The 24,465-nt window shown below is 40.5% G+C and overlaps 7 protein-coding genes across 8 annotated transcripts; 4 read left to right on the forward strand and 3 right to left on the reverse strand.

Annotated features, from left to right (window-relative positions):
- Positions 1–377: 377 nt before the first annotated feature.
- Positions 378–1,723, forward strand: LOC116921113. The gene is made up of 4 exons (XM_032927328.2): positions 378–781; positions 864–939; positions 1,008–1,247; positions 1,336–1,723. Exons 1-4 carry the CDS (start codon positions 378–380, stop codon positions 1,531–1,533), a joined length of 918 nt encoding a protein of 305 aa, XP_032783219.1. The 3' UTR covers positions 1,534–1,723.
- On the reverse strand, positions 1,602–2,806 carry LOC116921116. The gene is made up of 5 exons (XM_032927331.2): positions 2,658–2,806; positions 2,382–2,571; positions 2,191–2,262; positions 1,911–2,126; positions 1,602–1,835 (listed from the first exon to the last, which is right to left on the reverse strand). Exons 2-5 carry the CDS (start codon positions 2,469–2,471, stop codon positions 1,731–1,733), a joined length of 483 nt encoding a protein of 160 aa, XP_032783222.2. The 5' UTR covers positions 2,472–2,571; positions 2,658–2,806; the 3' UTR covers positions 1,602–1,730.
- Positions 2,807–4,021: 1,215 nt separating this feature from the next.
- Positions 4,022–9,793, reverse strand: LOC116921112 (zwei Ig domain protein zig-8). 2 transcript variants are annotated; one of them, XM_045172741.1, is made up of 9 exons: positions 9,450–9,793; positions 9,114–9,361; positions 6,095–6,219; positions 5,844–5,932; positions 5,650–5,777; positions 5,080–5,179; positions 4,847–4,915; positions 4,232–4,361; positions 4,022–4,165 (listed from the first exon to the last, which is right to left on the reverse strand). In XM_045172741.1, the coding sequence occupies exons 1-8, from the start codon at positions 9,514–9,516 to the stop codon at positions 4,240–4,242; spliced, it is 948 nt and encodes a 315-aa protein (XP_045028676.1). In that variant the 5' UTR covers positions 9,517–9,793; the 3' UTR covers positions 4,022–4,165; positions 4,232–4,239. The 2 variants fall into 2 exon arrangements, with proteins under 2 accessions (XP_045028676.1, XP_032783218.2); XM_032927327.2 differs by having other exon boundaries at positions 4,022–4,361.
- Positions 9,794–14,525: 4,732 nt separating this feature from the next.
- On the forward strand, positions 14,526–15,487 carry LOC123471042. The gene has a single exon (XM_045171901.1). The coding sequence runs from the start codon at positions 14,526–14,528 to the stop codon at positions 15,426–15,428; it is 903 nt and encodes a 300-aa protein (XP_045027836.1). The 3' UTR covers positions 15,429–15,487.
- Positions 15,488–17,085: 1,598 nt separating this feature from the next.
- On the reverse strand, positions 17,086–19,382 carry LOC116920739. The gene is made up of 10 exons (XM_032926839.2): positions 19,221–19,382; positions 19,100–19,153; positions 18,953–19,030; positions 18,612–18,848; positions 18,393–18,543; positions 18,193–18,320; positions 17,994–18,122; positions 17,767–17,933; positions 17,427–17,700; positions 17,086–17,354 (listed from the first exon to the last, which is right to left on the reverse strand). Exons 1-10 carry the CDS (start codon positions 19,366–19,368, stop codon positions 17,248–17,250), a joined length of 1,473 nt encoding a protein of 490 aa, XP_032782730.1. The 5' UTR covers positions 19,369–19,382; the 3' UTR covers positions 17,086–17,247.
- A 1,373-nt stretch (positions 19,383–20,755) lies between these two features.
- Positions 20,756–22,303, forward strand: LOC116920795 (neurofilament heavy polypeptide). The gene is made up of 2 exons (XM_045172743.1): positions 20,756–21,197; positions 21,269–22,303. The coding sequence occupies exons 1-2, from the start codon at positions 21,189–21,191 to the stop codon at positions 22,127–22,129; spliced, it is 870 nt and encodes a 289-aa protein (XP_045028678.1). The 5' UTR covers positions 20,756–21,188; the 3' UTR covers positions 22,130–22,303.
- Positions 22,304–23,063: 760 nt separating this feature from the next.
- LOC116920821 lies at positions 23,064–24,175 on the forward strand. The gene is made up of 2 exons (XM_032926953.2): positions 23,064–23,110; positions 23,180–24,175. Exons 1-2 carry the CDS (start codon positions 23,102–23,104, stop codon positions 24,050–24,052), a joined length of 882 nt encoding a protein of 293 aa, XP_032782844.2. The 5' UTR covers positions 23,064–23,101; the 3' UTR covers positions 24,053–24,175.
- Positions 24,176–24,465: the final 290 nt, after the last annotated feature.

Consider the following 24,465-nt stretch of genomic DNA (forward strand, 5'->3'; position numbering starts at 1 on the left):
TATTTTCGCTTTACATTTTTCACATATCGTCGATTCTTTTGCAGTGAAAGTTTTGATTTTTCATAGTCCCTCTAACCACCCTCTGGGATATATTTCAAATCTCATATGCATACAAGGGAAATTTCAAAGTTTCAGTCAAGAAGGGGGGCTCTGATTAATTTATTCACAACCTGCCCTACTCTTAATATTATTTAGTAGAGCAAAGACTTTTGCTTCGATCGTGTGTAATGATGACGTCAGAAAAAAATTTTCACGTTTCCCAGCTCGGGAAAATCTACTAGCAAATCGTGACCTTCCATTTTGATTGCAAAACATTCTCTCTCAATTTCAGTGCAATTTCGTCAGAAGCCGCAATTTAATAATCCCTACTGACCAGCATGGATTTGTACGCAATCCACAAGTCATTCCTGGACATGCAATCGGATTTCGGTAGGAGCTCAGACAGTTCGTCTGACGTCCAGCAATCGAGAAATCGAGAAGAAATGGCACGTTTGAGCAAGCTTATCAACATGGCCATTTTCAAAGGCATTGTGCCATCCAATCGTCAAACGACGTACGATATCAATTACGACAGCAGCGATTCTGAAGAGGATATTATGACGCCCGTGCAACAGCTCATGCCTAATATGAACAATCAGCAACAACATCAGCGACCGAGCAGCACAGAATTCAATCCTAGTTTACTTTTACCTTTTGGCATTCGCGGTGCATCCAACCAGAACAATTTAAATTCGGCCAATCATTCCGGCTCGTCTAGAGTCACCTTGGCTGATCAATTTACGTAAGGCTTTGTTATTCAACTCTTTAGTTGATTAGGACAACCTTGGTAATTTGATTTGCATATATTTGGTTACGTATCTTAGGTGGGGAGCTGTTGTATGCGCTGGAGTTTTTGTGGTAGTTTTCATTTGTGTTATGGCAGCCTGGTGGGTTCACAAGGTATAGTTGTCCGTTTCTCTTTTAGGCTATCTGGAAAAATCTAATTTCTTTCGTTTCGAAATACACAGAAACAACAGGCCCGTGTCAATCGGCGAACGGCACAGAGAGAAGCCCGAAGGCAAATGGCCGAAGGAGCTCCTTACTGCATTGAGAATGACTTGCATGGCCCTGGCAATGTCCCAGTCGGTGACATTCAACGGCCGCCTTCATACTTTGAAGTGATTGGGTTCTTTGATCCGCCTCCTTCCTATAATGATATATCGGGTGGAGAGTGCAGTAGCCAGCAGCAATCGGAACCTAATCAGCAGGTATATATTTTTAGTTTTTCCCTAAGAACTTGGTCAGATAATATTTAAAGAATTATATTCTAATCTATGGTTATTTCTTATTTGAAAGGCTTACGATAATGTTGTTGTTGTGACAATGGATGAGCTTCCTCCGCCGTTCGTGGAAGGAGACTACATCAAAACGGGGGAAAAGATTGTCGCCGACGACTCGATTACTGAAACGAGTGCCATAAGTAGTCTCCCCCCAAACACTGCTGTTACTGTGATACCTGGGCATGAAGGACATCAAGACGGATCAGATTCTTAAACTGAAATCGCCTTTTTTTTCCTTCTGTTTCTCTCGATCGCCTGACTCTAAAGAAATGTATTCCATGCCACAGTGCCTTACCTTGTATATTTATAAACAAAACAGTCTTGACCACAAATCCCCCATTTGTGTACAACATGTGTATATGACCATGATGTGTCATAATATAAATAAATTCTTGGAATTACTATAAGCTTTTATCCTGAAGTAGTATCAGATTCAGTTTCCCACAAAGTCTCTGTTTTGAAAATGTTGACTGGCTTGTAGACTGGAGGCACAGAACTTGGGGGATTGGCAGGTTTCTATTTGAAATGATCACAAAATGGTGAGATTTGACTAGAACTGCAAGTGAATTGGCAACTGATGGTGAAAGTTACCAGGAATGGCTTGAATACTGTTTTGAACATGCTCTCAGATTCTAGATAGGTTTCTGCCGTGCTGAGTTCTGCCTCCATGGAGGTGACACTTTTTTCAACCACCTTGACTGCAGTTTCGAGTTTATCGATTTGGTGGAACGTTTTCTTAACATGTTCGAAATGAGCTACAATGTGAGGAAGTAAACTATCCACGCAGAGGCTAGTGTCCACATTTATCTATTTCGAATCATGGGAGAAGAAAAATTTATGTGCCATTTGTGTCAATAGTCATTGATCTTACGCTTTCCAACAGCGAGGAAAATTCATCGACATTTGAGGCTAGGTTTTCAATGACTGATTGCAGTTTCGACCACTAATAGGATAAAAGATCAAAGCATATCAGCAGGACAATAAAGACTGGAGAGATCGTTGATCTCTCCGAGTTCAAGAAAGTTGTTTGGTCTTGTTTTTGAAAGGCGATCAATATCCTACCTCAGTAGACGAATCCACGACCAAATAATTGGCGTAATCAGATGCTAATTCCTTCAACAGATCTTCCTTTCGAGTTTCGTTATTTTGCATTTCTTTCTGGGCGACTCGTCGTCAAACAAGATTCTCAGCTTTCATTCGTAAACACAGAGACCGCCTAGCGGGAAACTAACCAACCGATTGAAAACCAGCGCTGCAGAAAAAAGAAAATTGCTGATGAGTGATGACTGAGGAAAGCACAAAGCGGTTTCCAAAGGGGAAAAATGTGCTCATCAAAACCTTATATCCCAGAATAAAATATACAGCAACGTCCTTGAAATCTCCAGAAAACATAAACGGCAACAATTTAGCTTAAACTTTTTTATTCCACTTTCCTCACCGAGGTTCCACTGAAATGGTAAATAGAAACATAAAGCTTAAGGATGATGGGATATTTACGTATTTTTATGCATCTCCAGCAGACGGTGCCAAAACGTTCTTTTCTTCTGCACAGTCAGTTTCCATACCCATTGCTTTCTCTTTCTTATTGCGAGTTTTATTCCATTCTATCCGTACCTTATAGAAACGCCTCCTATATTTTCTAATACACTGTAAATGTACTATTATATAGACGTATAATAAGCTGCTTCTTTTTGCATTTATATAAGCGGGGAGGAGTCCGTCAAGATGGAGTCCTTCCACGTCGGAAGCTTTGTCTAAAGAACTGCATCTTCTCAACCGGGGAAAAAAAAGGGGGAAAAGCATTTCTTTTATTCCTATTCTGCGTGTATATATCAGGATAAATGGTGTAAAAACCCGTCACGGCAGTCTGCTGCTGCCCCGTGTATTCATTCTCTTAAAGGAAGCCATTGTGTATGGACTGTGTAAGAGAGTAGACAAATAAAGGATTTCGAGTGACGGTATATAAAAGAGACGAATCAACGTCAACACGACGAACAACAACAACAAAAAGAGACACACATTCGACGAATTGGGAGAGTGAATCTAAATAATAAGATTTGACGCTAGCAATGCGTCTGTTTCTTCGACCATCGCCTTTTAGGCAAAAACGACAAAAAAAGAAAATGGCGTCCATATTCCGAGAATATCAGCTGACTCATTGATGGGGATATCATTCGTGTAAATAATGCTATAGGTCTGTTGAATAGCTAACATAAATGCACATTTCCTAAGAAAGTGGGATTTGATGGAAGAAAAAAAAAAATTCAATCCGTTAAGTATTTTATTCGTGCCAGTTCTTTATCCTAGCAGAATTGCATAAAAACCAGCCGATAACACGAGGTCTTGTGTAAGCCTTATTTAAATACACAGCAGCTGAACCAGAAATTTTAGATCGACGCCCTAGCACATATCTCTTGCATACATTTCATGCAAAAGAAAAAGTAAACCATTCCCTCATTTCTCAGTCGGATTAGAATCGATTGCGGAATCCCGGATTACATCATTCAACGAGGAACATTCGCTCACTATAAATATGCTAACCTTTTCATCACCTTGGAAAAAAAAAATACGAATGATGAAAAGGATTTTCTTGGTCGTGATCTTTATGTATTCACCTCACAGGTGGTGAAAAGGTAAAGTCACAGGTGCGACAGCAATGCCCTCTTTAATTCCAAAAGGACCAACTCAGTTGAGCTGAAATATTTAAATTGCTAGAAACATTTTTATTTTCCCAACGAAATAATTCAAAAAATGAAAGATATTTTCGTCGGTGATACATTATTATTTGAATATATGGTTATAACACAGGGAAACAGCCAACAGCAGTTTGTCGATTTAAAACGAAGCTCAAGACACAAAAAAAAAACGAAAAACTTATTGTTTGGTTATAATTTTCCGGAAAATAAGAGTACTTCAAAATCTAGAATGGCCGCTGACGTGCGCTCGTCAGGTACATCGCGATAAACACGAGCATCATCAAACGAATGGGTGGCCGTCGCTCCAGCGTCGATCCCACACTGTACATGGCAGCCGGTCGTTCACCTAAAATCAAATAATAAAAGAAAACAATATAGAATTCAAGAAGTCTTACAATGATTGCAATTTTTCATGCAGGATATGAAAATTGTCTTACGTATATTTGTACGATTTGTCCCTTTTTACTACCATTACGTATAGAAGAAATAAAAATCATTTTCTTATTTAGCCTATTCCATCTTCCCTCTTACATGGAGAACGTAAAAAACAAAACAAAGATTATATAAGAGAAAGAAAAAAAAGCAGAAAAAAGTTGCCGAGAGATATAAATGTAGCCGCAGCGATGCACGACATCGATCTGTGACGCAAGTGACGTCGGAAGTAACAAAAGAAAAACACAGACTGGGATGTTCTGTTAAAAACACTAGAGACCCATTTTGTCTGCAACAAAAGACAACCGTATAGCGTGCAGGAAATTGGCTTTATCCAATTAAAGGACTATGTTAATCAATTAACCATTTCATTACAAATTCAGATGTCCTTCCACGTACCTTCTAAAATGTGAATGGAGGCCTGGGCTGCCGGTGCTGACGACGGTGAACAAACATAGACACCTGAATCTTTATTCAGAAAACAAAATCAAATATTTAACAAGACGTATGTCGTTGAACACAGTGTGTTGCGAATAGGCCTCAGCAAAAATATTTTCTTTAAACAAGCATTGAAAAAATAGAAATATTTTCTTTAAACAAGCATTGAAAAAATAGAAATATCTTTCTTTTACCTCTGCGTGCTGCTTTTTGAATGAGTAGAGAGCTGAGCGTCGTTGCCCCGCGTTCGACCATCACGCTGATTCCGCCCCGTTTCGAATCGTAATTGACCGTCTTGTTCATCATTTGGCAGAGTATTGTTCAGGACGATAAAAGAAAATTGAGCCAATTGGGCACGTTTTAATCATTAGAACAGCAGCACCAGCAGCATTAGATTGTACAATGGCGATTAACTGAACTATAATACTCTATCCTTTCGCGTCGTATCGGGTACAAGATTTGAGACTTTTGTGCACACGCAGACGACAATCAACATGGCGGATTTCTCTCTTTTCTTTATGACTCGAGTGCAAATTGACGCTCGTCCACTCGACGGAGGGGAGGAAAAAATTGTCACCAGCTCAGAGTTTTTTTTTTTCACTAATGGCGCTGCTACAACTCAAAGTTTTCTTCAACTAATCAATCTCGACTATTATTTGCTTTACGATGTCATCCAGTGCCAAGTTTTTTTTAACGGTTAAACTCGAGTCATCACGTTGGATGCAATCTTAGTAATTAAATTGTTGGTTTAAAAAAAAAATTACTTGCTGGTTGTGAGTCCAGAAAACGTAATCAGGAGGTTCGGGAGTATGCTGGATGAGGCAAGTCAAATTAATTGTGCTGCCAATATCAATGTGCATCTCTGAACCACCTAGAATGACTGTCGTCGGTTCTATTGTTAAATGTTCAGAATGAAAATTATGAGAACAATATGTGGCTAAACGAGTCTTATACTTACCGACGACAGAGAGGTGGATGTAATGGCTGACACGTGGCGTCCCTCCAATTTGGCACTCGTATCCCCCTTCATCTCGAAACTGGACGTGGCTGGTCGTTGTTTTTCGTTTGTTCAGTGTTCAAATATTTGTTCGAGCCACAAACAGACATGAGAAACAACAGATCAATATTTAGGAAGAAAAATTTGTTTCAGTAAAAAAAAGCAAGAAGGAAATCGATATAGTTTTATGTGGTTTTCGTGTGTAGACTAACCTGATTTGAAGCGACCAGGCGTCGCCATTCCCACTGATACCCGCGCTGAAACGTCGATCGGCCGTGTACGTTTGATTGCCGACTGTCAGCAACTGCAGATCAGCGTACCGGATCCACGCCACTTGCTGTTCGCCATTTCATGTTGCCAAATATAGAAAAGAATTAGTTTTTTTTTTCTTTTTCAAAATCAATCAAAATGGCCTGTTAAATAATGTATTTAAATATAGGCAATACTTTGCATATTTACTATATATATAATATATGAAAATAATATGAGATCATGCAATAATCGAACATTTATGTTCCTAATATAAACACATTGGTGTGTTACGTGTCAACTGTCGAGTAAATATATGGTGTGTAAAGTAAATATTGTTTTTGGAAATAACACGTGATCTACCATTACGTATCAGAATGTTGTTGAAGATTTAATTTCACGTAATTTTTATGAGAAAAACTGAAAAAAACATGCTTCTGTAAACTTTTATGCCGTTAATGTAGTCCTATACATTGTTTGTAATTCCAAGATGTTTAACATGCAGTCGTTTGCACAACGACGACGAATAAAAAATGATAATTCAATAGTTGAACAGTGCAGACAACCCACACAAGGAGCGAATTGTTGAGCACACTGCGATAATCTACGCGTGCATTTCTAATAATGTTCCATGTTAACATGATGTAAGTCTTGAAAGACTTTTGCAGCATAGTAAATTATTTGTGAAACTATAATAATCAGCAGACTGTGTGTGTACAACCTTAAATTGAATGGCTTCTAAGTTGAGGACGATAATCAACTTTTTGCTTTCAATCAATGTCAGTGAATACACGCAAACACGGATAGCTAAAGAAAACTTTTCAATTTGATGCGAGCTGTGTCAGGTAGCGTAAGTAATCGAAAGTAATGGACAACTAACAAGACGACTGTACAGCTCACTCGGTTAAGATTACTGTTACACGAGTCTCAAGTATAGTCTCAATGATGAAACTATACTCTAAATCACATTATCACGACCATAAAAAGTTTTGATTAAAAGACCGTAAAAATCGAACATGATTTCGAATTTTACTTTTCGACTTGATTAACATAATCGCCATAAATTATTTCAACGGGAGATGTCGTTAGTGGCGCTACAGCCGAGTTGGTTAGGGCGCTGTGTTCTAACCACAAGGCTCACGAGTTCAAGTCTTGGATATGATGATAACAGCTCCAATCACGACGGTCTTCTAAGAATGTTTAATCATTGATGCGGACTTTGCTAATATCTGAGTAAGATTTGAACATAATTTTTGACTTTTTTATTTCATTTCAATGTGTGTTAAAAAATAAAGTAAAATAATTATTAAATAGCTGAGAAGCAGTCTTTTTAAACCAGTTCAGATGGTTTAGTTAGACAGGGCGTCAACCCTGAACTCCAATACACTCTGGTTCAAATCTTGTGAATGATGATACTAAACGACGGTCTTCTGAGGTAGGATCAAAATAGTGCGGAAATCGTTAGATCTGAGCAAGAATTGAATGCGTAATTACTTTTAAAGAAATTTATTTCAACCTCAAAAATGAAAATAGAATCACTGAGAAACGCAGTCTGTAAAAAATTCATGTCATCCTATTACAGTTGTGGGACGGCTCGATTAACTACGGCGTCTCCTCCAAACAATGAGATTGCAAGGTTCAAGTCTTGGAAATGATGATAGTTTACGACGGTCTTCTGAGGGTGAATCGAAATATGCGGAATTCGTTATAGATCTGAACAAGACTTGAACGCAGTTTTCCATTTACAAAAACCAATTTCATTGTTTTGTTCATTAAAAATAGAAATTGGATAAATAAGGATTTTGGGAAACGCCTAAAGGTTTGTAGGTGTAAGACGGTCGAGTTAGACAGGGCGTTGACTCTCAATCGCAACGTATGATAGTTCAAAACTTGTGTTGCCTATATGATGATACTAAACGACGGTCTTCTTAGTAAGAGCCACAACAATGCGGAATGCGTTAGATCTGAATAAGACTCAAGTGTACGTTTCGTTTTTTAAGAAAATCTATTTCAACGTCCATGATAACAAAAAGGAAAGAAATCCAATCTCTAGGCGAACAAGGATAAAAAAGTACAGCGCACTCTGTGTAAAGAACTGGGCCACAGATGGTTAAGGGAAGTTCTATTTTTGATGAAAAAAAGAATTGATTGGCTATCCAACAGCAGCAAAGAAAGTGAGACCCAAGAGGTTATTCATATATATGATATTATATAGAAGCTCTTTGTCGTCGTTGCCATAAGGAAGCAAGGGTCCCATCAAAAGTTAATCGAGCAGTTTCCTGATTGAATTACACACATATATGGAACGCTGTAAATATCTTTCCGACTTGAAGCCTAAACTAAAAAATCTAAAAAAACAAACAAAAAAAAATCTATTTTTCGATGTCATTTAGAGGAACGAACGTTGCAGAAATGATGAAACGCCGGCCTCTTGCTGTGTACCACAGATAAAGAGCGGAATACGTAACCGCCCGATAGACAAATATATTGGATCCGGCTGCTGTGTGCCGCGTCATATCAAAATGTAATCTAAGACTATTTACTATTATTACTATAGGATATCCCCCCCCCCCCACATAAAGGGCGTGGCGCTTGATCTGTGTATATAAATGACAAATAAAGATGCAGAGCTAACCTATATACAGCGTATAATATCATGTCGTATCCATAAGGATTTGTCTTCAGAAAAGATAACCCCAAATGGCTGAAAATTGTTACCCTACCAAGTGTCGTCAGCGTTATATTGGTTATATTACATAGTCAACACGTTCGTATATTATATAAAAGACAATCTAACACGAGGCTGACGAAAGAAGAATGGGATAAGAGCCATAAAACACTTATACACCCATTGCCTCTCTCCCCCCTTGATGCCAAATCTTTTGTTTATCGTGTACGAACAAAAGAAGGAGGACACAATGATGAATTTATTATTATAATTTTAATTTATACAAATGTGGTGTATAGCGAATGAATAAATACCGTTCGATTGTCCATCAATAGGCCTACGCCTATCTTGCACGTCAAAAGGGCCGTTTTGCCGTGAGCGACGGTCACGTTTTTAGCCGTCGCCGTGATGATTGTTGAACTGGTCGTGATGGACGGCCGTTCAACCGCATTCGCTTTGATTCTCATAGTCTGTGATGATTCGAATTCTTGATGTTGATCCATTATGTCTGGCTGCTGGCCTTCATCTTCCACTACACCAACCAATTGCGTCGTCTCGTTTTCTGCAATTCAGATGGAATTTTTTATATGCGAATTTCTTTGGGGTGCTCGGGTTGGCTCCTTTAAAATATAAAATGAATTTTTCTTTACCAGTCGGTTGGCACGCGCACTGCAAGATGAGCATCAGCAGAGACACGGTCAAAGATGACGGCCACATTTATAGCAAAACAGCGGAAATGATTGATTTTTTTTTTCTGTTTCAGTTGAATTCTAAACTTGTCAAGAAAAATCTGATTGAGTTGATAATTTCCTGGAGCGAATGAGAAAAATTCAATCACAAAAATCCGTTTGGAAATAGAATTTCACGACCCAACACGACACGCACATTTTCCCGTGCACACGAATTTATAGCGTCAAGACAAACAAGAATTCTTTTTAAAATGAAAATAGATATGAAAGAGAAAACACGTTCACTGGACGACAGCTGGATAGAGACTGAGACGGTAGATAGCGTCGCGATGGGATTATAACATGGAAGCGACGCGCGTCTTCCTCTTGTGCATCGGCGTCGTCTTATACACGAACATCACAGATGCACAAATTCTGTTTAATTTTCCGATTTGAAAAAAATACAGTAGAACTAATGACTTACATGTCAAACGGTGCTGAGTAGTCAGTTGATAAAACATGGAAATATAATGAGCTTGTTATTTTTGCTTAAACATCCGAATTTGAACCGCGTGAATTTGGGATCATTTCGGCAGGGGGGGATAACACAGAAACATCTACTTGAACGGTTGAATTCATTTGAAACTGTTATATCCGCTATGTTTGGCGTGATCGAAAGGTATATAGATATACACCCCACTGTGTGTATGTATATAACATCGGCTTATCGATCGGCTCTCTGTGTGTTTACGTATAAAGGCACAACCGTTTTTAAGATATGCAACTTGCCACGCGCCTCATGTCTTGAAAGGAACACACACAAAAAATGACAGCGAAGAAGACGAAGAAAGTAAATTCTAAAAAAAAAAACGATATACGGGTTATGTATAGTATGTGGAACACGGCAGAATGGCTCCAACTTGGCTCTGCCCGTGAATGCATAACGTGACACCGTTAATGTGTGCGCACGCTGTGTATATAGCCTACATATATATACAACAGTTGAGAATATATACATAATAGTATATAGATTTACTATTTAGCTTGAGGGCAATTCTTGAAATTTCTCTCGCGTCAAACATGAAAATTGAAATGGAAATAATGGCCGTCTTTGTTGATATGGCCAAAGGAAATCAATGCATTATTACCTTCTTTGAAGCATCGAACGTTTCACACTGAACATTCCGAAAAGGTTGTAGGGACCGAAGAAAAAAGGGAAAAACATTTTGTCACCCCTCCTCCATTCCAAATTTATCTCTTTCTCAAAGAAAAACTAATAAAAGTTATATAGATGCCACGTAATCACGCACACAGTTTAAATATAGTGCAGCATTTATTTATGGCCACGGTTGTGTTTGATTTCCCCCGATGATGTGTAGAGTCCAAATCGATGAAACAAAAGCCGATCTGTGAATATAGATTTTCATTTTAAAAAAAAGAAAAAAAGAAAACTCTGTTGCGCTGCCCAACATTTGTTGCTATTGGGTTCTGTTATATTGTAACACACACGCTTCGATTCACCGCAATGCAGTTCTTATACAAATGCATTATACCAATCGATTTGCACAAAATTGTTTTGACTATGGCCAAAAAGAAAAAAATATGTCCGCCTGTTTGCACGCAAAGTTGCCGACACGTGTCTGATATGCATATTCACGAAATGGAACGTTTACAGGGGTGGGAACGTAGATATACAGTCTTTTTTATTTTCACCAACACAGCAGCAGCAGTGAAACAAGACTGTGCTGTATAAGTAGATTGCGCACTATATACATTTACAAAATGTGACGTAAACAAAGCGCCCCCTTCTATTTCATAAACTGAAAAATGCATCTGTTGAGCTATTCATCATCGTGCTGTAATACTCTCTAAGAAATATCTCGGGGTTTTTACCGAGAAATAACTCGGTAATCAACGTCCAGACTTTTTTGTCGGCATTTTTTTACCGACAATTTAAATCGGGAAAACAGTGGTAATCCGAGTACTATTGTCGATTTACCTTTATTTTCCCAAAATTTGGGGGTGTTTCTCAAGGTCCAGACGTCTGGTTTCCCCCTTCTACCCCTACTGTATTCTTGTATTTTCAAGGTCTGTCTGTCTAAATACGTGCAGACGTCCTTCATCATCAGCAGTACTTTGTAATATCATAAACGGTTAAGACATTATTTTAATTGTTATTGAATAACATTAACTTAAAAATTTTTATTTCTAATAATTTTATTTAATGCCAACTATTTAATCTATTGTTGATAGTTTAAAACTATTATCTTTCTTCGACCTACTACTATTCGATTAGCTCTGACCTGGTGGTTTTGGGGGGATTCGAACCATAGCACCATACGTCTTTGTCATAGAAGTCTGATATTTTACCACTGTGCCACATTGACTGTCGTATGTGCATTATAGAATGCACTATATTGTGAGACATGTGTAGGGTGATAGAAAAATTTTTGGGAAAATTTTCATAGAATTGAAAATCTTATATGTTATGAATATGAATTAGACTTTTGGCCATTAACGCTCCATATAAATTGATTTTACGATTGTCGAATTGTCGGAAAAAGAATTGCAAATTAACAACTCCACTCATTCTCTTCATCTTGAAGCCAAAATGGAAAAAATGTGCCTCCCCGTTAAAAAATCCTTATTTGTTAGGATAACCAATTTGCCAAACCTAAGGGAAAACTACATTTTTTTTTGTAATCCTTCATTCTTACATAAACAATACAAACAAAAATGTCCCCCACACCTAGGATAAAAATCAGTTAGGTAATTAGGCAAGGCCTCTGGCAATGCTTTTGTTTACTTTTCTTTGTTACGATCGCCAACCCGCCCTAATATGTTTGTCCTTCAATCGGAATACCGTGATTGATTGTCGGATATTTTTCTTAGCCTTTAAAAAATCATATTGTAGGGATTTTGGCGTAAAATCAGTGAAAAACCGACAAGTATATCGGTAAAAATGTACCGAAATGTAATCTCGAAATTTTTTCCCGAGATATTTCTTAGAGAGTAGAAAGAGTTTTAAACGAAAGAATCAAACAGAAAATGTTGGCATTGGCGTCTATTTTAAAATTATGCACAAAAATAAGATCCGCAAATGAGTTTCGCGTCGTGACAAATGTGACTTTGTTGTCGTGAGATTGTGTTCATTATATACACAGCAGCGCGCAAGAGAATAAGATGAAACGTATAAATTCATGCTGTTAACGTTTCGTAATTTATACTCGTCTGCGACGGCTGAGGTCGTGAATAATTAAGGTGATACTCTGCTGTGCGCCTATCTAACTGCAGGGAAACCGATAGTGAATTCTTGTTAACCTGCTGATATTAAACCTTTATACTGTACATACGTTAAAGGGCATGCGCTCGTATATATCTATATACACTTTCCTTGATTAAATATTGGGTTAATTGGACTGGAACGTGTGGATGAACCACATATCTTTTGCCCACTTAAATCCAATTTGAAATTCGTTGGCTCTATGATTGTTTGATGTTATATATACCATTGAATTATATATAAATAAAACAAACTTTAAAGGTCTATCAATATTTGTGTGTAGATATCAAAGCCCATTAAACAAATATATATATAAAGGCTACAATTTGCTTGAGGGGATCGTTTTATCTTGTCTTTCTTTTAATAACGGTGTGATTATATAGAAAAATACGATTGAGCCTTTATTTATAGAAATTCAATAAATCTATACAGACTTTCGAGGAATGGCGTTCGAACGGCACACAAACCAGGAAAAGAAAGAGGGCTATTAAATAGAATAAAACGGGTTCATTATGGAAATTTACGCGTTCAATATTATTTTTGGCTTTGAAGACAGCATTTTTCATCTCCTGATGCATCAAACGTTTTTTTTTTTATATCTATATATAAAGCCAAACACATTATCACGAAGGCAGCCGACAACGCCCTCCCCCCCGACCCTTTTTTCATCACATCAAGGAGCTGGAGTCAAAAGAGGTAATCCCCGACGAAAGAGTTTGGTCCTCAGGAAAAATGATTTGATTGTAATTGGAAAAAAAATATAAAATACTTAAAAAAAAGATCAAATCGTGTCATCTTGTCGGGTTGAGTGAACGTCCCAAACTTTTTTCCTGAAATTAAATTTAAAAATAAAAGTAAAAGTATTGATTAGTGAAAAATAAAAAAAAAAATCAAATTAACGAACAGGTTTTAGTATAAGAAGGGACGAAACTCTTGTCATCTTGGTATGACTACAATTTCTTCATCTAGACAGGGGGGGGGCATACAAAAGATGCGGTGAGGCATACACGCACAAATACAAAAGACGTTTGGGATCATGATTGATATTAAACGCACAGACATTCTTAGAATTAGCGACAAAGGGAGGGCACTCCGTCTAATTTGATTTACAGTTTGGCGAAGCTCTATATATATATACTTTTAATTGTTATATGGTTCAATAACATTTTGATCAGTAAAAAACAAGAAGAAAAAGGTTTCGTTTATGTGTACAAAGATCAAAGAGCATATAAATAAACCACTGCGTTTTATTTGGCACAACACACAAAAATAAAAAAATAAAAGAACATGACAGAGATTGAACCGCGTCAGCAATTGTTTTTTGTTGTTCAATATTTCTCGCCCACGGGGAAAAACAAACAAAAGAATCACGTCTAAATCCAAAAAAATTAAAAGAAGTTGTGTTTTTAAAATAGAATCTTAATATAGACTAAACACGACACAGCTCCCCAGTGTGTCCTGATTTGCATATTATGTGTTGATTGTCACTATATAGGAAACGCGTCTTGCGTATCGATTTTGCAGCATCCAGCTGCGATTCGCAATCAAACGATAATTCGAGCACGACGCGTAAAATTGCGTGGAACATGATCGACACGGTGCGATTCAACAAATTCATTCGACACGCATAAATAATGAGCAAACACTCTGGCCGTGTCGACTTGCCAATCGTCCATTCGACCGATTGAATCTACAAAAACTCTCCCGTTTTTTCAATGATCGATCGACGCCACGCCGTAAAATAAAAACCAACCCTCAATTGAAACGCGTGCGGAATGAACAATTCAAAGCCAATCAAAAAGACGAGCCCAGCAACGCAATTGGCCAGTCGAATAACGATCGCTTTAATCGCCGTGCTCATTTACATCGTTTTAATGGCAGTCACTGGCAGCGCTGTCTATGCTATTCACGGCCGACCCGCCGCCACTACCGACGTGCAAGGCGTGAAACCTGGGGCCGGTGTTTGCCCGCAGGCGATTTGTCCAGCCATCCCTGCGTGTCAGGAAGCTTTCTGGATGGAATGCGAACCGAAACCGACGGCCCCGCCCTGTTTCACGACCTTGGCTCCTTATTGCCAGGCTTCGTGTCAAGCGGATCACATTTGCTTGTGCCCGACGGCCAGTCCGTGTCCCACCGTCCGACCTACACCAGCGCCACCTTCCATCGACGTCTTCCTCACATCGAGACGGCACACGAAGAGCGTCTCGCAATGGCTCAATTTTTACCCGCCATTTTCGAAGAATCGGCTGACCGTCGTCACCACCTTACTGGACGAAGCGCTGGAACCGTGGGCGTTGGCCGGCTACCTGCACAGGTGTGCGGACAGCCCGCAGCACCCGAGACACGAGACGACGTGCGGCTTCTGCGGCGATCGGTACGCCTACGTCGATTGCGTCATGTCGAGCAATTTGATTGAGGAAACGAGCGGAATGGCGGCCGTCGATCAGACGTGGGTCAATCAACCGGAGTTTACGGCCATGAGGGGCCAGCTGCCCAACATCGTCTACCACATGCGGGATCCCCATCATTTCGAGGACATCCTGAACGCCATCGGGCGAGCCGTTAATTCTTTCACGGTCAGGACCGACGCGGGAAAGTCGTGCCGAGTCTGCACGGATTTCAGTAAACGCGTTTACGACAAGTGTTTCTCCGAGGCCGATAAGAGATACCCTCTGTGAACATGTAATGTCATCCAGTTTAACAGTTGAACCACTTGCCGCTTCTCAATTGATTTCAATACAAACACTCCAAATTCAAATCGAATTGTTGCAGATGTTTCCATTCATTGTCACGTGACTTGTCCGTTTCAATTTCTTTTTTTCAAAACGATTGATGCAAATTAGCATTTAACTTGTCGGATTTGAATGAAATTCAGCCGTTTCGTTAAGACACGGAGATGATTGAATTCAATTATTTCCGTTTACTCGCTAAACATATCGGATATTCAATGCTCTCTCACTGTTATTTTGATTATAGACATCAGCAGTATAGTCTATATTAGATACATGTTTTTTTTTTTGGGGGGCGGAAACACGGACGTGACAGGATGTTGGGCCGGAAATGGGGGGAAGAAACCATACGTTTGGCGGCCTCCTGTCGAACGGATGATTGGAATGCTGCTCCGGGGCATCTTTTATTTCGGCCCAGGGGGGGGGGGATGGATTGCAGACGTGTTTCATTTGATTTTCCTGTTCTCGCAAAACTATCCATACACACACAAAAACAAAGCATTTGCAATCAAGTTTTACTGCTGCAGATTTGTGTGTGTGTGTATAAAATAGACTTTGTTGATTTCTAATGGATGATGTCGCTCCGGAACGTGACGTGTGGACGGGATAGCGTTGCCATGGCAACCGATGACGCCTCCCCCCTTCCCCTCCTTCCGTTGTTATCGATCACGGCTGAAAATGTGGTGTGTGTGTGTGTGTGCGGGACGGTGTAGTTAATCATACAGGGGACATATGTAAGAGCCTACACACACACACACACACAAAAGGAGCGCATATATAGCCTAAGGCGAGTTCACGAAGGCCTGTCACGTTTTGTTGACAAACAGCCATTTAGACTCTGTGTGTGTATGTGTGTGTGTGTGGGCTTCATTTATATAATAAGGCTGAACTATATCATCCGCAATTGAATTATACCCCCGGTCTATGTAATGGAAGGAAGAAAAATGATGATGGGCTACTCCTCCGCCATCATCTGTTCGTATTAAACATGTCCGAAACGACGGGCAAACAATTGCCGATCAAAATGCGAAGAAAATTGTAGGTGTATAATTATTATTATTTTTTTTTTTTAGGTCAATCATCTAAATTTATTTGAGACGTTCATAAGGTTTAGCCACAAAGGATGAAAGAGGGAGATCAAATGGATAGGCGGTTGCCTTGGTAACCAAAGGAAATGCGATAGTTGTAGTGTCGAATAAGATGAAAGATTGGGGGCAAAGAACAAGTCCAAAAAATCCACTCCAAAAAACAAACAAAAGGTTTCGCGTGTCACGATAGATTAAAAGGGCGCCGATAATATACGCCATCTCAATGAGTGTCGGGGATCTATCTATATATAACTAACCTGTTAAGATCGCTGAGAGGAAGAATCGTGACGTTATTAAGGAGCTACCTGTGTCTTTTCTTTTTCCAGCTTAATGATGGGACGCTATAGATTTATGCGATCCAAATGTTAGATGATTCGTTGCGTAATTGGCGTGTCCCGGGACACATTTTTGCTACGCCACTTGAAGATCGGTCAGAGTTAATCGAATGGATTTTTTTAGAAAAAAAGAAAAATGTGGGGGTTGGGAATTTAATTGGTTGATTTAAGACGAGAGGCAAATTCGCAATTAGCATATTGTTTTTATTGCATATAAATACCAAATCGCAAACAATAAACAAAAACAAAAAAAACTACAAGAATGATTTCAATCGTATTTGCAAATCGAATGTTGGGATGATTGCGTGCGTAGTATAACAAGCAGATCCTCCATCGCAATTGCTTTTACGATGCTCTCTGCTCGTATCGAAGGCAGAATCCATTGTTGGCGAATTCCGTATTGCTTTCCGATCCATCCGTCCGGTAGAAAATGTTGAACGGCTTGGCCGTTGCTATGGCAACCAATAGATTATTCAATAAGGTTGATTGAGCAAAATCACGCCGAAAAAATGAATGTCACTTACAGCAGAGGGTGACCGACGTGGTCTGAGACGCTGGATTCAAATTATTCCCGCAAAATCGATCGTTGAAACTGGTCGGCATCGTTGAATCAACAGCTCCGTGAATGACGAGATAGTCCGTGTTGGCGCACTGATTGAAATTCGTTCCAGCGCCCGCCCCGGCCGGAAGGAAAGAAGCCGAAGAATCGGCCGTCAAACTGAATGCCAACGGCGGCATTTGAGGCGGGACAGCCGTCGTCGTAATGACGCAAGGTGTGTAACAAATGGAAGACGCTACCTGCATCATGAACGTTTGTGATGTCATTTGAATATTTAAAAAAAAAAAAAAAATCGATGTTTATACCCTTGGGAACGAATTGGTGTTGATGATTTGTTCGGTCCTGAAACAAATGTTGTAATCCTGATTGGCTAATTGACGTGGCGCTGCTGCGGACGGTGACACTTCACGCCAATTAAACGATCTGACCGTGCCGCTGCTTTGCGTGAAATATTGGAGGCAATCTTCCGGAGCTGCCAGATATTTTTTTTTTAATAAATAACAGTAGATGAATGAACGAATGAAAGATTTACCCAATAGGGACGTAGAGCTGCACGCTAATAAACTGGTCCTAATTTTCCAGCTACGATCTTGAGCCGTGCCCGTTCCCAGCGTGAAAATCAATTGGATATCGGCCGTCGATGAAGGAGCAATCAAATACACTATCAAAGAATATTTTTAGAATTCAAAAAAATTCAAATGATTGGATTGGATAAGAAGGTAAACGCTTACTGTGCTGTCCGACATTCTGACCGCAAATAATCGGAATTCTATTTGCTGTTCCGCTCACGCGGAAGTTGTCCGTAGCGCAGACGGTCTGCGTGTTCGGTCCAGCGATAGAAAACGCTTCGAAATCCAATCTAAAAAAATCCCAAAAAGAAATTCAATTCAATTTAAATAAAATCGGAAAAAAAGGATTGCCCCAAACCCACCGGACTTGACAGATAGGATTTCTCCTCTGTTCGGCCAATGTCGGGTTCAGTTGAATCGAAAGGGAACACGTCGATTCGGCGCTCAGCGTCGTCGGTGCCTGCCAGTACGTATTGTTGAGCGTGACAGTAGCTCCGCAACGGGTCACGGTGTCTACGTTTCGAAAAAAGAATGGCATTACATTTAAATGTTTCATTGAAAACGAGGCGGAAATGATGTACTGATGCAACAGACGCTGCCGAACGAACTGCACGACCCGCTCGATCGTCCGCCGTAGCTGGAACAAAGCCTCGAATTGGTACAAATGCCGGCCTCGGCGTTGGGTGATGTGCAGGGCGTGCCGTCCAGTAGGCCCAAAAGTCCAGGATTGTTGAAGAAAGACGACAGCGGCGAAGAGATGGACGCCGGGAAATTGGAAATGGCGTTTCTAAGCGACGCGCTCAAACGTCCCTCCATTTCTAAGAGAAATGAACATTTTAAAAACATTTTGATTTTTCTTGGCAAAAGTTAAACACCAGGAAAAATAGGCGGAGCAAAATAAACACAAAAATATGAAATTTACCTGAGGCGAAATTGCCGCCGCTCGAATGGTCGGTGAAAACTTTGCGCACGGGAGTTCGACCTTCGATTTCGCTCGATTCTTTCAACGAAAGGAGATTAAGAAATAAATTTAAAAGCAAAAAGATTTAAATTCGAAATAGGCACGCACCCGTTCGCAAAGTTTCAGCATTCGAATCCGGGTTCCATAAACTCTGCGGGAAAACTGTAAAGAAAATCTCGAATTCGATTAGCGGCGCCAGCGAAACGGAGAGAACCTGTTGAATTGATACCTGCGGTGTCGTAACGGCCATAAGGGAAGTAGAAAAAACTGTAATAAGGTTGGCTGATTAGCAAAGGTGTCGGGCTGGCAGCGGCGGACGTGAATGCCAACATCAACGAGACGCACAACATGGCGACGGAATGAAACGAACCGAACATGTCAAAGTTTTGAAAGGATGTGATAGCTGCATTGAGGAGAGCTGTCCTTATTTATACAGTCATGATATTCAAAAAAAAAAGAAGAAAGAGAAAAAAAAAATGTTTGGCCGCGGGAATTTCATCGTGAATGTCTCCCTTTCTGTTTGGTGGCGTAGGGTTTGAAAAATGAAAAAAAAAAAAATGGCGGTGTCGTGTAGTATCGATCAAATGACCCCCGTCTTGTCAGCCATTAGTCACTTGATGAAAAGCTTCTTGTCAAAAGATTTTGTGAATTTGGCAAAGTTGAATCCACTTTTGAACGCGGCCTTTTCTTTTGGGTGGTGGGGGGGAAACTATGGCGAAATAGTAGTGACAAGATAGGCTCTTTTGCATATCTATACAAATTATATCTGCTATAGCATCTACAACTAAAGACGAATACCACAAATTCCGGCACTGTAAATATTTGTATAATAAAATAATTAATAATCGTATTTTATTTTAATGGGAAGAAGGGGTATGATAATACGGTCGTGAAGATGATTCAGTTCTCTCGTTTTGGGAAAGACACACCATATTTCATACGTCATTGGGTTTTCCTACATGTATTTTGAATTCATTCTATTCGCCTGCGCATCATTTCATTTTGCGGCAGCTTCTTTCTTGAAAACAATGGATCCTATAGTTTGTCCATCGTCTTCGTCGAATGGCGGAAGAATCAAATCAATTTTCAACATATTGTGTCTGTTTTTTTTTGTTTTCGATTCGGACACATCGGAGTGCTCCCGCTCTTTTAATTGATAGGCTTTTGGTGTGTGTGTATAGCCGTTTTGAAGATGATCGGCCGCCCTATTTGGGCTTGCATAAGGGTTACCGCATCGATGCATCAAATAAAAAAATTGAGTGCGCGTTCAATTGGAGGGCAAAGAAATTCGTATTCAAATCACGCGGCCGTGAATATCGATGACCTACCTGATAATTCACGTTGTTGTTTTAAATATTTTTTAAAAGGCTCTTTGTTTCGTGCAATCGGGTGAAGCAATAACAACAACAAAAATGGATTCACGTCAAGTTGAATGTTTTTTAAAATGAAATTTGTGGCAAGAGAGTCTCGACATTGATCCGAGTTCATTGACGTTGAATAGACCTTATAAAAAAATATGCATTTTGAACGCGTCTCATTTCGATAATTCGAAACGTATTACAGAAAGGACTTGGACGCAAAAGAGAAAAATGGCACGTCTGGACATGTTCGATTGTGTTGCACTATACTCGCCGGATGGCATCAGCAGTTGGGACTTTGTTGAGTGTACATCCAGCATATGTGATGATATGCAAATTGAGTCAGAAGGTTGCATGCTAATGTCGATGCTGTTATACATCTTTCATTGAGGGCATGACCGCTGTCGGATGTGCCTGGGGGGGATAGAACACTCACTAAAACGTATTCAATCAATTGTTACTATATATACGTCGAAGAAATGATTTTCATTTGAATTTCTCCAAGTTAAAGCCAAGTCACATGGGAAATTACATTAGCATTTTCGATGGCCGTGAAGGAAATTGTACACACATCAAGGTAGATATGGTAGGGTGTTTGTTTTTCTCCGAAACTGCCGGCAAATAACATCAAGGTGTCATCATTCTTGAATAACAACGAAGAAACAGCAAGAAAGAAAAGAGACTGTCCGTTGTTTAATGAGTTGTTGCGAATCGTTTTTGGGTTGTTGTGCATCAGCCAACGGATCGCGTATAAAACGGATAGCCGAGGCGGAGTAAGAGGCACAGAAGAACTTGTTCTTTGACGAAGACAAGTTGTTCCAGCATTTCCATCATCCATCATGGCGAAGGTAATAACCGTCAAGTGCATTTCAACTTTGACATCATTTATGCATTTTTTTTTCAATTCATTTCACGATAGATGTCGTTCGTTTTGATCGCCTTGTGCGCATTGGCTTCACTGGCCATCGCTGAGCCGTACGGTGCTATGCCTCCACCGGCCATGTATCCTCCTCCAGCCAAATACGAAGCTCCTACACCGGCTCCTACCCCAGCTCCAACCAAGTATGAAGCTCCTACCCCGGCTCCTACCCCAGCTCCAACCAAGTATGAAGCTCCTACACCGGCTCCTACCCCAGCCCCAGCAAAATACGAAGCTCCTACACCGGCTCCTACCCCAGCCCCAGCCAAATACGAAGCTTATACACCGGCTCCTACCCCAGCCCCAGCCAAATACGAAGCAAAGATGGAAGGGAAACCCAGCATGAAAATGGATTACAAGAAGGCGGAACAACCCCCCAAAAAGATGGAATACGGTGGCAAGAGGTACAGGCGATCCGTCGAGATGCTGGACATGGATCCGGAGCTGTTCGAGGAAGAAACAGCCGACGCCAAACGCAAATGGTTGTCGATGAAAGAGCGCGACGCTGCGGCATCCGCTAAACGCAAATACTGGACTGAGGAGGACATGGATGAACTGATGCACGCGGCCATCAAAGGCAAATGGGGTTCGCCGGAAGACATGGATGCCTTTGCAAGTCCCAAACGCAAGTGGGGGCGTGACGAGCAATTGATGGATGCAGCCCTTAAACGAAAATGGGGGTCGCCGGAAGACATGGATGAACTGATGGAAGACCCTAAACGTAAAGCCTACGGTTATGGTTACCGTTACACTGAAGCCGATGAACTGATGGATGCCATCCGGATGAGAATGCTTCGTCCAACGTATCGCAGAGGAGACGGCGGTTGCTACTGGCGCGCTGGAAGGAGGCGTTGCATGTAACTGTTTCATGTTCATTTGTTCATTTCGTTTGTTTTTTGGGGGGAAACATTGATTTGTAACGCATCCGGCTCTTGGATATCGATAACATTCTATTATTGGATGTACAACTTCATTGGTTAACGTCTTATTATCGTCAACATTGTTGTTTCGTTCGATTCACGATGATGAAATACATTTGGGTCTATTAACTGAAACATTCTTTGGTTTGATAGATATTGATTATAACATACGATTGAAATTGGTGCACATTTTATGAATAATTAAAGAAGACGTGAGTCGATGATGCTAATTAGATGTCATTCATCTCGATGATCGTGCACACTTGTTCTCATAGAATGAAACACTATCAATTTTCACGTTTTGGGAAATGGTTTTACACGTTGGTGAACGCGTGAAAGTTAACATAGTCGTCAACAGGCATTTATACGATTGTTGTTAAACAGATAAAGAACCGTACGTTTATTCAAATGAGAACTGGGCCTTTGAAAATCAATTAGGCTCCACAATGAACTGGCCAGGAAAATTGGACGTCGATTTATACGTTATACAAATGACACTGACGTCTCGTTCCAACAACTCTCGATGAACAGGTACACACACAGGTATACATGTACATTATCGCTAATCTACACCCTGTTTTTCCAGTTGGTATTGCATTTTCACCTTGGAATTCGCTTGAACTTGTTGACAACGTTTCCGCTGTGTGCAAATGGCGGTGAAAGGTGTGCAACATCGTCGATTCCAATGAAAACGAGAAGAAAAACAGCTTAGACCTATAATGGCAGCATTTAATGAGTTCTTGATTTGCATGTCGTAGCTACATCCACTACGCAAACATCCCCCTGGAAATAGGAAAACACCACGACAACAGTAGCGGAGCGCATATAAAAATGTCGGGTCGAATCGAAGTAAAAGGCACAGAAGAACTTGTTCTTTGACGCAGACAGGTTGTTCCCAATTCGGTCGTTCACCATGGCAAAGGTAAAAGGTGTTTTCGTTAAAAGGTCTGATCGAGTTTTCATTTTAATTGCATTACATTTTTAATTGCAGGTGTCTTTCATTTCGATCGTCCTGTGCGCATTGGCTTCATTGAGCGTTTCGTTCGCTGAGCCGAGCACGTACGGTGCTATGCCTCCACCTGCCATGTATCCTCCTCCGGCCAAATACGAAGCTCCTCCACCAGCTCCTACTCCAGCCCCAGCTAAATACGAAGCTCCAGCCCCAGCCCCGGTCAAGTACGAAGCTCCAGCCCCAGCCCCGGTCAAGTACGAAGCTCCAGCCCCGGTCAAGTACGAAGCTCCAGCCCCGGTCAAGTACGAAGAGAAGAAAGAGAAATATCCGATGAAAACGGAATACAAGAAGATGGAATACGGTGGCAAGAAGTACAGACGTTCAGTTGCCGGAGACGAGAAAGAAGAAGCGAAGAACGACGTCAAACAAGATGTGACGGCATCAGCGAAAAGAGTTCAACGTCTGAGAGATGCCGTCATGAAGGACATCGTTTCCGATCCGATTTGGGGTCTGCGTTTCGGCTTTCGTCGCTATCCTTATTTCGGATTGGGTTACCGTCGATTTCCCTATTACGGATTGGGTTATCGCCGTTTTGGCTATCGTCGTTTCTGGGATGGCGAACAGGATTCCGCCGCACAGACCTCTAGCCATTTCGATATGGAGAACGATGACCATCTAGCGGAAAGCGACGCCGTTTCAACTCCTAAACGTAATTGGTTGACTGAGGATGACCTGGACGAAATGATGGACGCAGCTCCTCAAGGCCGGTGGTGGGCACCGCAGGAAATGGACGAAATGATGGACGCTGCTCCTAAACGAAAATGGCGGTCTCCGGAAGAGTTTGACGATCTGATGGATCCAATCGCGATGGGCACCCGTTGCATCTGGATGGGTGGTCGTCTTATTTGTTAACTCCTGGTTCATTGTTTTTCGATTTGCCAACCGGACTCCCCGCATTTATTGAACTGAATTTTTCCTATCCTTCTTTCGCATTTGATGTTGGCTGCGATGTCGTTCATTACGATCGGTGAATACAACGATTTTTGCCAGCAAAAACATTCAGTTGTTATTGTATTGATGACGAAAAGACGTGATGACACACGCGCAATTATTCATTCAAAATGATTGACTTTATAATTATTGACATGCAAATTGCACTTGTTTGAAGGCTAAAGACAATTGCCGTTTGAATTTGACTCTTTTGTATTGAGTTAGATCACACACAAAATTCTATAGAATTACAGTTGTCGTTAATCATTTTCGAATGGAATGCGTTTTCGGCCGATTCATCAAACTGCGCAATCAAAGAACTAAAGGCAAATTCT

Source organism: Daphnia magna, linkage group LG4 (assembly GCF_020631705.1).
Source record: "Daphnia magna isolate NIES linkage group LG4, ASM2063170v1.1, whole genome shotgun sequence".
Lineage (NCBI taxonomy): Eukaryota > Metazoa > Arthropoda > Branchiopoda > Diplostraca > Daphniidae > Daphnia > Daphnia magna.

Excerpts from the sequence above, each read along its gene's own strand:
- LOC116921113 (XM_032927328.2), top strand. The coding sequence starts at position 378 with ATGGATTTGTACGCAATCCACAAGTCATTCCTGGACATGCAATCGGAT. Across the intron at positions 782-863 it reads ACCTTGGCTGATCAATTTAC|GTGGGGAGCTGTTGTATGCG; the intron begins GTAAGGCTTTGT and ends TACGTATCTTAG. Across the intron at positions 1,248-1,335 it reads AATCGGAACCTAATCAGCAG|GCTTACGATAATGTTGTTGT; the intron begins GTATATATTTTT and ends CTTATTTGAAAG.
- LOC116921116 (XM_032927331.2), bottom strand. The coding sequence starts at position 2,471 with ATGCAAAATAACGAAACTCGAAAGGAAGATCTGTTGAAGGAATTAGCA. Across the intron at positions 2,263-2,381 it reads TCGTGGATTCGTCTACTGAG|TGGTCGAAACTGCAATCAGT; the intron begins GTAGGATATTGA and ends TTATCCTATTAG. Across the intron at positions 2,127-2,190 it reads TTTCCTCGCTGTTGGAAAGC|ATAAATGTGGACACTAGCCT; the intron begins GTAAGATCAATG and ends GATTCGAAATAG.
- LOC116921112 (XM_045172741.1), bottom strand. The coding sequence starts at position 9,516 with ATGTGGCCGTCATCTTTGACCGTGTCTCTGCTGATGCTCATCTTGCAG. Across the intron at positions 5,180-5,649 it reads TCTGGACTCACAACCAGCAA|ACGGTCAATTACGATTCGAA; the intron begins GTAATTTTTTTT and ends ATGATGAACAAG. Across the intron at positions 4,916-5,079 it reads TCAAAAAGCAGCACGCAGAG|ATTCAGGTGTCTATGTTTGT; the intron begins GTAAAAGAAAGA and ends TTCTGAATAAAG.
- LOC123471042 (XM_045171901.1), top strand. The coding sequence starts at position 14,526 with ATGAACAATTCAAAGCCAATCAAAAAGACGAGCCCAGCAACGCAATTG.
- LOC116920739 (XM_032926839.2), bottom strand. The coding sequence starts at position 19,368 with ATGTTCGGTTCGTTTCATTCCGTCGCCATGTTGTGCGTCTCGTTGATG. Across the intron at positions 18,321-18,392 it reads AATCCTATCTGTCAAGTCCG|ATTGGATTTCGAAGCGTTTT; the intron begins GTGGGTTTGGGG and ends GGATTTTTTTAG. Across the intron at positions 18,123-18,192 it reads TCAGAATGTCGGACAGCACA|TGTATTTGATTGCTCCTTCA; the intron begins GTAAGCGTTTAC and ends ATTCTTTGATAG.